Below are 15,307 nucleotides of genomic sequence, written 5' to 3' on the forward strand. Positions count from 1 at the left end.
CCCGCCTTCAATTTGCTGAATTAGTATTTTTCAACTTAGTAAATGACAACAATGCCCCTATAATGAACAGCACATTATTGGGATTTTTCTTTTTTTTTCCATTTTTAACGTCAAACTTTGATAGGGATAGGCGTGGGCAGATTGGGTATTTTCGGTAATAAATCCAATTAAGACGATTTTAAGTGGTATGTTATTGAATTTGAAATGGGTTCAGTTGAAAATTAACACTTAAATAATTAAAATATATTATTAAATTCAGATAATAATAATTAAACAAAAAATTTTAAATAATTTATAATACTCCGTTTATTGTTTTACATATATTAAAAAATATATTTTTTATTAATTTTTTAATTATATTTATTTTAAATATATTAAATTTTAAATATTAAAAAAAATAATTTTTATAAAATATAACAAAATTAAATAAAATTATAATAGTCAATTTATACATTATTATAATCTAAAATAATAATAATAATTTTCAAACAACTAAAAAATAAAAAATTAATAAAAATTATAAAATGGATTTTAATAAGGTTTGAAATGAGTTTAGATACCAAAGAAGTAAATAAAATTCAAATATGATAATTTTCATTGGGTACCTTATCTCTTAATATCCTAAATTTTGAAGGTCTAGCCTTGAAAACCGATGATTTTCTAGAATTAATGTTACTATTCATCTTTTTTTCCTAAGTGATTATATGGATGAGGCTATTTATTTTAATTTATAGTATAAAATCCTTTAAAATTCAGGATAAATATTATTTAATTTTAAATTGTAATATAAAATTTTGAATTTAATATGCAATTGATTTTTATAAAAAAAACTTAACAATAATTTAAATTATATCATTATTATAAATGAAAATATTTTATACAATATCAATCTATAGAGAAAAAGAAAATCAATCTCAACTAGTGTTTAAATGTGATAAAAATAATTGATATTGTTGAATTCATAATTTTTCGGATATAAACTTGAAAATAAAAGAAAATGTCGAGTGGGTTAATTTGACAATCTCTCTCACACTTAAGTCAATATATATGATAAGTAAATTATAAAATTTACTGATGCAGAGAATAGTGTACTTGATGATTGCCATTAGTTGTTTATATAGTGTATTAGATAGAATTTTGATATAATATAAAATTTTAGATAAGATAGAATATGGAGTCCCAAATAAGATAGGATATGAAATCCTATTAGATTAATATTCTGATATGGATAATATTCTATTGTCATTAGGATTCTACCACTTTATTAAGAGGTATAAGATATTTGAATAAATGACGTGATTTGAATTATTGATACCCATATTTAGTATACTTTAATATTGATCTACATTAGTAGTCCACCATGCAGTGGCTGAATCTTTAGATTCGATATTAAATTATTCCCTTTGATGAACTTGTCACCTTACGAGAATTTGATGACAAATCACTTTGGTGATTATATTGATTTTTCCTTTAACGAATTTGTTGCCTTGTGTTTTGACCATAGAGGCCTTAGTTTCTTTGCTACTTGTTTTGTAATAATGATTTTTATAGGTGCATTTCAATCCAAATCAAATGACTAAATTTACCAATATGTAACTAAAATATAAATGTTTTAATAAAAGAACTTGTATGATTAACTAAATGTTATTTGACTTATATTCCCATTTGCTTTGATGGCTTGACATTGATGAGATCCGGTACTATGATGCCATCATGAGAAGCTGCATGGGTATTAGTTGTGACGAGGGTGTGAGGTCGCTTAAGGGGGGTAAATGATTGTCTAAAAAGGCGCTCTTATATCGTCTAGGGGCGCTTTTACATCGCATAAGTGGATAATTGATTTCCTGATAGGGGGCTCTTACGTTGCCTAAGTGGATAAATAGTTGCCTAAAAAGGCACTCTTACGTCACCTAGGAGCACTCTTACTTTGCTAAGTGGGCCATTGACTGCCTAAAAGGGTACTCTTATGTCTCTTAGGGGTTCTCTTTCGTTGCCTAAGTAGGTAATTAGTTGCCTGAAAGGGCACTCTTATATTTTATGAAAAGGCACTTTTACGTCGCCTAGATAGGCAATTGATTATCTGAAAGAGCGCTCTTACAGCGTCTAAGTGGGTAATTGATTGCTTGAAATGGGGCTCTTACGTCACCTAAGCGAGTAATAGATCGCTTGAATTTGAAGAAAAGTTTTTCAATATGTTTCAATATGTGAAGCATACTGTCACTTTAGAGTTATACCTTTTTATAGATGACATAACCGGTCAAAACTCATCTGTAAAATAATTATTGTATAATATATAATATTATAAAAATTAAATTTGTATGAGATGACCCATAATGACATGTGATCCTAAAGTTAATGCAATCAAAATATCAAAGTAAAAAGTAATTATTGATTATTGCCGGTTGTTAAGCAATATATATGAGATTATCATCTTGCAATAATATAACTTATAGCTTTTCTTTCTCCTTAAATTTTTTAAAAAAAAATTTAAACCATTACCATGATCATAAATCTTATAAACTACATATTTAATAAGGACTTGAGGAATACTTAAAAATAACAATACATGTTATTTTGCGACGACAAAATTTTCGTCGCTGATTCAATAATGCCATCACAAAGCCTGTCACTATAGTAGCAACAAATACAAATTCGATCGCAAAAAGTTTGCTATGAGATTATCAAACATATAATTAATTTCATTGCAAATTTGTCACATAGGTTTTTTGCGACGGAGCATAACCCTTTCGCGATGAAAACTATTCGTGGCAGGAATCCACATCACAACCTCATTTAAATAATAATAAAAAATATATATATATAAGGGAGATACATAAATTTTTGTATCAATCCAGAGATAGCGGCAGTGATATTGTTCACATTATAATTCTTTGAGTATGAACTTGTAAGATAAAAGAAAACATTGGGTGGATTGTTTTGTACTTAAATCAGTATATGTCATGAGTAAATTATAAAATTAGAGAGAATATTGTACTTGATTATAGAGGTTGTTAGCTCCTTATATAATGTATTAGATATAGTTTGAATATGATATGAAATTCTAAATAAGGTAAAATATGAAATCCAAATAGAGTATAGAATCTTATCATATTAATATTTTGATATGGATAATATTCTATTGTGATTAAAATTCTACCATTTTATTAAAAACTATAGGGTATTTAAATAATTAATGTGATTTAAATTATTGAGACCTATATTCAATATATTTTAATAGTGATCTACATCAATAATATAGTAGAATAATATATGATTAATTTTTATATTGAAATAAAATCAATAGTTGAATTTGAAATGGTTTTCAATAATTTATAATACCTTTTAATAAGGTTTGAAACGGGATCAAATATTGAACATGTAACTCAATTTTGAATAAGGTAATTTCGATAAGATACTTTAATAATTGATATTCTTAAATTCTAAACTCACTACAATAAATTAAACTTTTTATGAGAAAGTAAATTTCATCATTAGAAATACTTAAACATAATACGTAATAGTAGCAAATTATGCCAAAAAAACCTAACATTTGTGAGAATTTGTAAATTTCCCACAATAATATAGGGTGTGGCGCACCCGCTCTAAAATTTTCCACACATAATTTTAGATATAAAAAATAAAATAAAAAATAAATTAATCCTTCTCTCTAGTTGACCCATGCCTCCCTCCCCAGCTCTCCCTCCATTCTCTCCATCCCTCTCTCTGTCGATTTTTTGCAATCCCTCTCTCTCTTTCTCGGTTCTCCCTTTACATATCCCTCTCTCTCCTCATTCCTCTGCCTTCTTATTCCCTTTCTTCTCTCATTCACTCATTCCTTTTTTCATTATCATATTTTTGTCTCCTTTAACCGGTTGAAATTTTCTCAATACGTGTATATCTTCCAACTTCTAATGGTGACTTAGCGGTGAAATTAAATGTTGTCACTAATATCTATAGTGATGAAATTAGCGCTTTTAGTGGGAAATTTTTTTTACATAAAAAGCATAATTTCTTGTGGTGACTTAAAACCAGGATTAATATTACTATTCATCTGTTACTTTTTTTTAAAAAAATAAAAATAGAGCTAAATAAATTCTAGCTGGGATCAATAATAGCCTTAGCACTAGCACTAGTCTGAGCATCTGAATCCACTATTAGTTGGATCAATTTAATCCTAGAATATTATTAATATCAGAATGTAAAACTTCAGACCAAAATAAAGGTGAGCATACCCCGTTCAAAATCAGACCTAGAAACAACAGTAGTATGAGCTATCTGATTTGTTGACCTCTTAATATGTCTAATAGTCATAGAAGGCCACTTCTGCAATAATAACCTACAATCTAAAATAACAATACTATGATATGAAATATCCAAATCACCAGCAGATAAAGAATTAATTAAAATCTGGCAATCAGATTCAATTGAAGAACATGGTATTTGCCTTCATTTCAACCAACTAAGAGCTTTTCGAAAACATAAAGTCTCCCTCAAAATAGGATCTTGCATCTCCGGAATGGTGTACGATCGGCCAACAATGCATTTCCCTATAAAATCATGAACCACCAAACCCATGCCATACATAGACTGCCTAGGTACAAGTGAGACATCAATGTTACATTTAAAAGTATCTGGTGATTGCCATTGAACAACTGTTGAAGCTATACAACTGATTTTGCGCTGTTTGCCATTATGTCAACAATTGTTTGGACTGCTGCACAACTATAAGAGGTGCTAGATATTGCCCATTCTACACAAAACTATTTCTATTCTACCAAATGCCATGCAAAACCTTCAATTTGAATTAGTAGATATTGTCCATGCAACCACTTAAACCATACTGTTACAAATTGTATACTTGATCTCACCCATGTATATCTAACATAGTCACATAAAAACAAAGCATGCAGTGTTGTCTCATTTTCTAACCCATATAAAGGACATAAGGGGTTAATACTAACCTATTTCTTGATCAAGTTCATAGCACAGGGTAGTAAAGCCAAGCTGGCTCTCCATGCAAAATGTTGTACTTTCTTGGGAATTTTTGCCTTCCATATCATAGACCATATATCCACCGCTGCATGTTTTTGATTTGCAGACTAACTAAGCACCTTATACCCGCTCGAAGCTGTGTAAACATCTTTAGGCTCATGTATCCAAATCCATTTATCATTACTAGGTGCTATTGACAATAGAATTTGCAAAATTAAGTGGCAGTCTCTTCCATTAAACAGGTCCTTAACAACTACCTCATCCCACCTTGCTATACGATTAACGAAGAAACGAGCATGTCTTGTTGTCCAAGAACCATAGCAAAAGTAGGAAAAGCATTAGCCTTGTCGGGCAGCTACATAACCATCCACACTTTCCATTGACAAACCATCACCAATTCATTTTCGACAACCTTATGACAATAAACTCCTAGCCTTCAAAATACTTCGCCATAAATATGGCGGTTTACAACCCAACTATGCCTCCCAAAAATCATTAGATGAAAAGTAGTGATTTTTCAAAACAACAGCAGCCAAAGAATTAGCATTATGTAGCAATCTCCAACCTTACTTTGCTAGCAAAGCTATATTGAAGTCCCTTATCCTTCTATAGCCTAAGCCCCCTTGCTATTTTGGTACACATAGCCGCTGCTAATTCCTCCACCTTATACTAGATTATTGGTTGGAATTTGGCCATCAAAAGACATTCATCAAAGTTTCAATTTTATGACAGATATCTAAAAGGCAATAAAAATAACGAAATTAAATAATTGGGTATCGTTTGAGCCAACATTCGAATCAAAATATCCTTCCCTACCTTTGATAATATTTTTGATTTCCAACCAGCCAGCCTCTTAGCGACCTTCTCCACAATAAAATGAAAGGTCTTTGTCCGATCACGCCCCACTGCCGTTGGCATTCCTAAATAGGTATCATGAGCCTCTACCTCCTGTATCCCAAAGTGCTGATAAATAGAATCTTGGTCCTCATCAAATACATTATGGCTGAAAGAGACGGCTGATTTTTGAAGATTAATACACTAACTTGAAGAACTTTCAGAAGCAATCAAACTAGCCTTCAACTGGGCTGCCTCCAACATATTAGCTGTTTACTTAAGCGATGGTATGAAGAGGCTATTTATCTTAATTCGAGTTATAAATTTTTATACACTTTTAAACTTAAATATTATTAAATTTATTGTGACTTATTTTATCAATTTATAATAAAAATTTCACATTCTCTCAACTTAAATAAGTGTATTATAAATATTACTCAATTTTACATTGTAATATAAAATTTCACAATTTAATATGTAATTGATTTTTATAAAACAATCTTAACAATAATTTATAATTCTATACATTATTAAAAATGAAAACATTATATATAATATCAAGTAATATAGAAAAAGAAAATCAATTATTTTTTTAAGGGATCGGGAGAGTAGGGGAATCAAATCTCAATCTACTAAGTAATAAAAATTAATATAATATAATAATATATTATCAATTTTTATATTAAAATAAAATCAATAAAATCAAAATAAATTATATATTAATGAATTATTTATATAACAATCTAAAATCAAATTATAAAGTTTTAAGCTGATTATAAATTTTTGAAAGACAATTATGTAATCATAATACTTATTATTATGCATATTTTTATAAAAATTATAAAGGACTGTGAGTTAATTGAAATTTATAAATTTTTTTATATAAATAAAAGTTGAAAGACATTTGTAATATATTCATATTCATCTCAATTTAGAGGCATGAAAAAAAAAAATAATATGTAAAACATGTAATAAGCCACGAGGACTTTAACAATATTAAAATTGAAATTCAAAGTTTTTTACTATACAAATTAAAATTAAGAAATTTTAATAATATAAATATCTAAATTAAGAAATAATGGGTGAAATTAATCTTACTTTTTTATATATTTGATTTAACTGTTTGATATAATTGATGATAAGTAATAATCTAATAATTGATAGTCAATTGTTAATTACAATCTATTCGAAGCGTTTGATAAACTATGTATAATTATTACTATTTATATATAAAATAATAAATAAGAGTATATATGTAAAGGATATATCTTGTAACAAACCTTGTAACAAACCTTGCGAGTAGGACTCTTTTAGAATAGTTATGTTGTAACAAACCTTGCGAGTAGGACTCCTTTAAAATAGTTCTGTTATAACTATTTTTTATTTATTTTGTATATAAATATCTAAGATCAGTAGTAGTCTAATATAGAAAAGAGGAGTCTGGCATTCAGCTCCGTTATTCAATTATGCTCTTATTTTACTTTTGCTGGTTTGTTTAAATCCTCTAGATGGTATCAGAGCCAGAATAGAGTTTTTTTTCTTCTGTAAAATTATTAGATACTGATTCGCATTCAGTTTCTCAACATGATGACTCCAGATGATTTAGCGAAGATTCTCGCTGCTATCACTACAAAGAATAATGCGGATGATCCGTATCATGTTAGCAACTCTGATGCACCTGGATTCAGTCTTGTTAACACCCCCTTGAAGGGACACAATTACCTTTCTTGGAGTCAATTTGTTCAGGTCGCTCTTCGGGCTAAGAAAAAATTAGGTTTCATTAACAGGAAAATTAAAGCGCCAGCACCAGATTCAGATGATTATGATAAATGGTGGACGGCAGATAGTATGGTGGTTTCTTGGTTGTTAAACGCCATATCTAAAGACATATATGATGCTTTTGTATTCTGTAAAAATGCAAAAGTCCTTTGGGATGAATTAAAACAACGTTATGGAGAAAGCAATGGGCCGATGATTTATAAAATTGAATGGAATATTGCAAGATACAGGCAAGGCAACAATTCTGTTACCGATTATTACACGAACCTGAAGCGAAAATGGAATGAATTAATCTGCTTAGCTCCGTTACCTATTTGTTGTGAGGCTGGGACAACAATTATAGACTACGACAATAATCGGCGATTAATGCAGTTTTTGATGGGGTTAGGAGATGAATATGACAACGTGAAAAATCAGATACTCCTTCAAGATCCGTTACCTTCGATAAATAAAGCTTATTTGATGGTAATGAGCGTTGAAAAACAGCGAGAAGTGCAAACTGATAGTACTGCCTCTTCTAAAACAACTGCGGTTATGCTTGCTCAAAGGGGATCCTCAGGTAGCCGAGGCCTTATCTTCATTTTTATGATCATGTCACTAAACTAAACCCACCCACAACAATCAGATTGCTTGACAATTCCACCAGATTGGTCACTCACATTGGTAATATTAAATTGAATACTAGAATTGTGCTATACAATGTCCTGTATATTCCTTCATTCAGCTGTAATTTACTATCCGTCAGTTTGCTCACCAGGACGTGTGGATTATCCATGCACTCATTTCCTGAATATTGTTTATTCCAGGATTTACAGACTAGTGACGTTTTGGCAAAGGAGAGTGTGGTTGGAGACCTTTATTATTTGACAAAAGAATCTTTCAACAAGCAAAACAGTTGTAATTCTGTTTCCCGTTGTTTTGAACATAATAAACACTTGGCCATGCTTTGGCATGCTAGGCTGGGACACGTTTCTTTTAAACGGTTGAGACATGTGGATGGAGTTGCCAAATGTGATTACACTGAATTAATGTGTCCAGTTTGCCCTGTTGCAAAACAAACAAGATTGTCTTTTCCTACTAGCACCATTACTTCTGAGCACGTGTTTGATTTGATTCATGTTGATTTGTGGGGACCATATAAGTTGAAGTCCATTACAAATGCCATTTATATGTTAACTATTGTCGATGACTATAGCCGGTTTTGTTGGACTTATATGTTAAAAACTAAAGATCAAGTGTTGCTTGCTTTGAAATCCTTTTTTAATTATGTACTTACACACTTTGGTAAACGGATTAAGGTTCTTCGTACAGATAACAGAACAGAATTTGTCAATTCTGCATGTAGTTCTTTTTTACAGGAACATGGCACCTTGCATCAACATACTTGTGTTTATACTCCTCAGCAAAATGGAGTTGTTGAACGGAAGCATCGTACCCTTTTGAATATAGCTCGTACCTTACTTTTCCAATCTAAACTCCCTTCCAATTTTTGGTCTGAATTATTATTGGTTGCTACGCACATTACTAACTGTTTACCATCAGAAAATTTGGGTTGGAAAACTCCATATGAACGGCTGTATGGGAAACAGGTAAATTACACTTATTTTCGCACAATTGGGTGCCTTTGTTATGCTACTAGTACTACACCACATAAACAAAAGTTTGACCCAAGAGCCTTTCCTTGCGTTTTGTTAGGATATGCTCCAAATCAAAAGGCTTATAAACTTTATTGTTTAACAACTAAGACTCTTATCCATTCACGTGATGTTGTCTTTATGGAAAATATTTTTCCTTTTCATCACACACGGCTAGCTGATGTGACCACATTTGTTTTACCCAATTGTGCTGCTGATACTGATTATATACCTCACCAGATTTCTGAACTAGATTTTCCACCTGAATCGACTTCCCCAGACCTTGTTTTTCCTTCATCCTCTTCTAATTTACCTGTTTCTCCTACTGGTACTGATGCTGGGTTACTTGAGCCAAATGACACAGTGACATCAATTATTCCCCTTTCTCCGGTTGTTCGTCGTAGTACAAGGGCAAGACGCACTCCTGCTTGGTTTAATGACTATGATATTGATGCTTCTTCCCCTTCATAAACCTATTTTACATCTTCTCATATGTCATTTATTGCGCAGTTATCTAAAAATAAAGAACCTTGCAATTATAATGATGCTAAACAAAATATGAATTGGGTGAATGCCATGCATTTAGAGTTGTCTGCTTTAGAACGAAATAATACATGGATGTTGACTGATTTGCCTCCTAATACTAAACCGGTTGGTTGTAAGTGGGTGTATAGGATAAAATATAATGCAGATAGAAGTATTGATCGCTATAAGGCGTGACTCATTGCCAAGGGGTACAACCAGTTGCTTGGCTTGGATTATCATCATACTTTTTCCCCGGTTGCAAAATTGGTTACAGTTCGTGTTTTTCTAACTATAGTAGCTGCTTATTCTTGGAATGTTCAATAACTGGACATCAATAACGCTTATTTACATGGTGCTATTGATGAAGATATCTATATGGAGGTTTCTCCAGGTTATGACAAAGCCACAAAAGGACAGGTTTGCAAGTTGCAGAGGTCACTTTATGGGTTAAAGCAAGCCGACAGACAGTGGAATAAGGAATTGACTGCTACTTTAATGAGCCAGGGGTTTTCTCAGTCTTCTTTTGATCATTGTTTGTTTACTAAAGGCCATGGTGACTCTTTTATTGCACTCTTGGTTTATGTTGATGATTGCTTGATTTCTAGTCCTTCTGCAGATTTGATTTCAGACTTAAAAGGTTTTTTAGACAAGAAGTTTACAATCAAAGATCTTGGCGATGTCAAGTATTTTTTGGGGATCAAAGTGGCACGTACTGCAGCTGGAATTTTCCTTACTCAACATAAATTTATCATGGATATTATTCATGATACTGGTTTACACGATGCCAAGCCCGCGGACAGTCCTTATATTCAAGGCATGAAACTCCGCACAGATATGGGACACCCATTTCAGGATGTAGGAAGTTACAGGCGTCTTATCGGACGTTTACTTTATTTATCCATGACTCGGCCTGACATCAGTTATGCAGTTCAACAACTTACTCAGTTTATACAACATCCTCATCAATCTCATCTCAAGGCTGCTCTTACTATTGTCAAATACTTGAAGGGCACTAGTTATACTGGTTTGTTTTTACCATCTACGAATGACTTGAAAATTCGGGCATTTTCCGACGCCGATTGGGCGTCTTGTGTTGATACTAGAAAGTCCATTACTGGTTTTTGTATTTTTTTGGGGACTTCGTTAATTTCATGGAAGACTAAGAAGCAATCGATAGTTAGTCGGTCCTCGGTGAAATCCGAATATCGGGCCATGGCTTCCACCGTGTGTGAACTTCAGTGGTTAGTTTCTCTATTAACTGCTTTTCAACTTCGCATTGCTAAGCCTATTCCTCTTCATTGTGACAATAAGGCAACCATACATATTGCTGCCAATCCCGTTTTTCACGAGCGCACTAAACACATTGACATAGATTGTCATGTGGTTCGGAATCAATTGCAAGCTGGCCTTATTTGCACTCCATATCTTCCATCTTCTATGCAGCTTGCTGACATGTTTACTAAATCCTTGCCTTCCTATTCTTATCGATAGTTTGTTTCCAAGCTTGGTCTAGTCGATTTCTCTCCGCCACCAGCTTGAGGGGCGGGTGTAAAGGATATCTCTTGTAACAAACCTTGTAACAAACCTTGCGAGTAGGACTCCTTTAGAATAGTTCTGTTGTAACAAACCTTGCGAGTAGGACTCCATTAGAATAGTTCTGTTATAACTATTTTTTATTTATTTTGTATATAAATATCTAAGATCAGTAGTAGTCTAATATAAAAAAGAGGAGTCTGACATTCAGCTCCGTTATTCAATTATGCTTTTATTTTACTTTTGCTGGTTTGTTTAAATCCTCTAGAATATATCATATAATTTATTTTTTAAAGTGCATATAAAATTGACAATTTATCATATCATATGTATATAATTAATTAATTTACTATATAATAAATATATATATATAATTAATAATATGATTGTTATAAAATAATTTTTTTTATGTATATATCATTTTTATTATATAAAAATAAAAAGGATAAATAATTATTTAGTTCTGAGGTTTGACAATATTAATTAATTAGTTCCTCAATTTAAAAATTCAATTAATTAATACATATAATTTAATTTTGTTAATAGTGTGATCCTTCTATTATTCAAATTAAGATTAAAAACTCTGTTAAGTGTTACAAAATGACTTTAATAACCTTTGATTATGAAAAAGAAAAGGATTAATTAGGTTAGCGCAGTGAGGTTCCCTATTCCAACACAAGATGTTAGTTTTTAGTCCCTCTAACTAAAATTGCAGGCGAATTTTGGGTTGAACCTTATAATTTAACCACACACTCTCTCTTTGATACTGATCTTGATTGAGCAACAATCTGTATGAGGTTTCTACATTATTCACGAAAGAGTGCATTTCAAGGTGCGATTCTGTATTTTAGTTTTCTTCATGCGGTAAACTTATATTTGAGTTTCTTGGTTACAGATTTAGTAACCCTTATCTATGAATCATAATTTTCTGTTTTCGAATGAATTCTTACGTGTTTAATGAAATATTTTCTATTTTACTGTTAATGTAGATGGATTATCCAAGCCAGTATTTTAATTTGGTGCTTCCTTATAAAGGGATCATATAGGGATGAGCAGTATTCGGTTCAAACTAAAAAAATCAATCCAAATTAATTTAAAAATTCGATTCGATTCGATTTTTTTTATTTTGATTTGATTTAATTTTTAGTTTAAAAAATTTTGATTATTTTAGTTCGATTCGATTTTAATCAGAAAAAAATTGAAAAAATTAAACCGAACTGATTAATGATAATAGTATATTATTTTTGATAATATAGAGAGATTAAACTATAATTAAGGTTTTAATGTTTCAATTAAATTTTAGAATATTAAAAATAAGATGTAAAAAATAAAAAGTCCATTAACAAGTTCAATTGATCAAACCAAATTGAATTAAACCGAATCAGACTAATTTAATTCGATTCGATTTCTGTTCAAAACCAATTCGATTTAATTTTTATAAATACTAAAATTTTTGTAATACCCGGCTCGAGTCCGGCCTCGGAATTCCTGTTGTCTGGTGGAATCTCGGGTGTCGGAACCCTCGAGAAGGGAAGACATATGTTTTCATGTGTGTTTTAAGAGTTTTGAATAGTTTAAAGTGTTAAAGGAAATGAGTTTTGCAAGAAAAGCAATAAGGGAGAAATGCAAAGGTTCGGCCGCCGAAGGTCACTTTCGGCCGCCGAACATTGCATGGTTTCGGATTCACGTTCGGCTGCCGAAGGTGGTCTGGCCAGCCACCTATTTAAGGGCCAAAGGTCGGTGGAAGGAGGATATTTCTCCTTCACTTGCAGCCAGAGGTGAGTTCCAGCCTCTCCCAAGTTGACTTTCATGTTTTTCATGTTTTTCACCAAATCTTTCAAGGGTTTTAAGAGTTTGGGTGTGTTTTGAAGGTTTTGAGCAAAACTAGTAAGTTTGGAAGTTTGGAGCTGTGGAAGAGGTTTTCTTCATATCTCCACGTTAGGATCACTCATCCTCAAGTTCTTAAGGAGGTAAGGGTGGATCCTGAACTTCTTTGATGCTTTTTAAAGGTTGTATGAAAGTTTGATGGGTAGTATGCATGATTAGGTTTAGGTGAGGTTTTTGGGAGATGTGTATGTTCAAGCATGTTAAGTGTTGTTTGTATGTGTCTTGGGGTGATAAGTGAGTTATAGGCCTTTTTGTGCATGTTTTATGGTATGTGCTAGTTGGGAGTAGTTGATATGCATGTTGGGTAAGTTTGGGGGAAAGGTTTGCATGAAACAGAGCAGGGTTCTGCCCAACGGGCAAAACCAGGTTCGGCCGCCGAAGGAAGGTTCGGCCGCCGAACCCCTTGTGGAGGTAGTTTCGGCTGCCAAAGCTTGCCCCCGAAACTTGGGACTTTCGTCTCTAGAGGCAAGGTTCGGCTGCCGAAAGTGCCGCCGAAGGTTGAGTTTCATCTCTGGACGAGACTTTCGGCCGCCGAAGGTGCCGCCGAACATGCATGAGTTTCGTCTCTGGAGAGGGGTTTCGGCCGCCGAACCTGCCGCCGAACGTGCCCTGTCCAGCTTTCTTTTGCATGTTTTATGTGATTGTTTGAGGATCTTTTAGAGGGTTTTTGGGGAGTTTCTTAGAGATGTTCTTGAGTTAGTTTGGTCCCTCATTTGAATCCACCTGTGTAGGTACGGACCAGAGGAACCCCAGAGAGCAGCAGTGAGCACTGTTTCAGAATCGACAGAGTGAGTACAGAGTCAGCCAGAGGTGAGTGGAACTTCTCTTTTCAGAACTAAACGGCTTTGAGCATATATCATGCATCATAATGAGTCTAGTAGGATGATTGCATTAGTTTCACGAATATGATGCATTGCATAATACGATGCGTATGAGGCTGTGGATAGACCAAGGAGACTCCAATAGCCCAAGCTCTGTTATAAGACCTGGCCGGGCCAGGCAGCCATCTGTAGGTAAGACCTGACTAGGTCAGGCAGCAGAGATAGTAAGACCTGGCTGGGCCAAGCAGGCAGAGTGGTAAGACCTGGCCGGGCCAGGCAGATTGAGGTTGTAAGACCTGGCTAGGCTAGGCATCCTTTGAGTGGGATTGTTGGTGGTCATGTCTGATCCCTGAGATTATGTGCTGTAGTGCATTCCATGAGATCATATTTTCAACTTATGGTTTATATAATTCTGCTCATTGCGCTTGTATAGCTCATCCCTCTCCCATATCCCCCAGGTTTGCAGGTTCAGAGTCCAGAGGGAGTCCCGCAGGGTGTGCAAGAAGAAGAGTTATGTAATAGCTAGTGTGGACATGTACATGTAAAGAGAAAATGTATAGTGTTTAGCTTTGTGCTTGACTGATAAGAGTTGTAATCCCTTGTTGTAGACACATGATCAGTTTATGTATGTTTTCTTTTATTGTTAATAAATATGAGAAAACCAGGCTTAACATTATGAGTTGATAGACCAGAAATAGTGCATGCACAGGTTAAGCCTTGGAGAAAAGAAAAGTGTTAATGTTTGATAGAAAATGTATTATCATGTATGGGATTTCACAGGTACACAGACAGTATAGCAGGCTTACTACGGGTCCCGGCGACCTTAAGTCGATCTGGATTCTAGTGCCGGTAGCAGTTCGGTTTCCGGGCTGTTACAATTTTAATCTTCGATTTATTCGATTCTGTCTATGGAATGATCACTCAAATTGTAGATTACCATATTTAATGTCGCTTCTAATCAGTACTCCTTCCTATTACTTTTGGAAGATATATGCAAGTCATTTAAGAATAGTTCTGACTTGTTGGCTATAATTGCAGATAATGGAATGACACTTGATTATGATTTTTATATTTCTATTACTATTTTTTCTTTGTCAAAGCCGTTGAAGGTTGTGAGTCCTCAGGATAGTGATATAAGATTGATGATAGTAACAATTTTAATCAAACATATTGTATTACTGAAGGAGTGTTGTTTGGGGATGAGACAATTCATATTAATGAGAATTTTTTCAATTTTGGAGATTTTACGTCACAGGTTAGGGGTACATCTGTTTCATTAAGAGGTGCTAGAGATAGGTCCGC

General features: G+C 33.1%; 1 protein-coding gene across 1 annotated transcript; it reads left to right on the forward strand.

The window, feature by feature from the left end:
- Positions 1-10,139: 10,139 nt before the first annotated feature.
- LOC110624188 (uncharacterized mitochondrial protein AtMg00810-like) lies at positions 10,140-11,255 on the forward strand. Its single transcript, XM_021769304.1, has one exon. The coding sequence runs from the start codon at positions 10,140-10,142 to the stop codon at positions 11,253-11,255; it is 1,116 nt and encodes a 371-aa protein (XP_021624996.1).
- Positions 11,256-15,307: the final 4,052 nt, after the last annotated feature.

This window comes from Manihot esculenta, chromosome 10 (genome assembly GCF_001659605.2).
Source record: "Manihot esculenta cultivar AM560-2 chromosome 10, M.esculenta_v8, whole genome shotgun sequence".
Taxonomy (NCBI): Eukaryota; Viridiplantae; Streptophyta; class Magnoliopsida; order Malpighiales; family Euphorbiaceae; genus Manihot; species Manihot esculenta.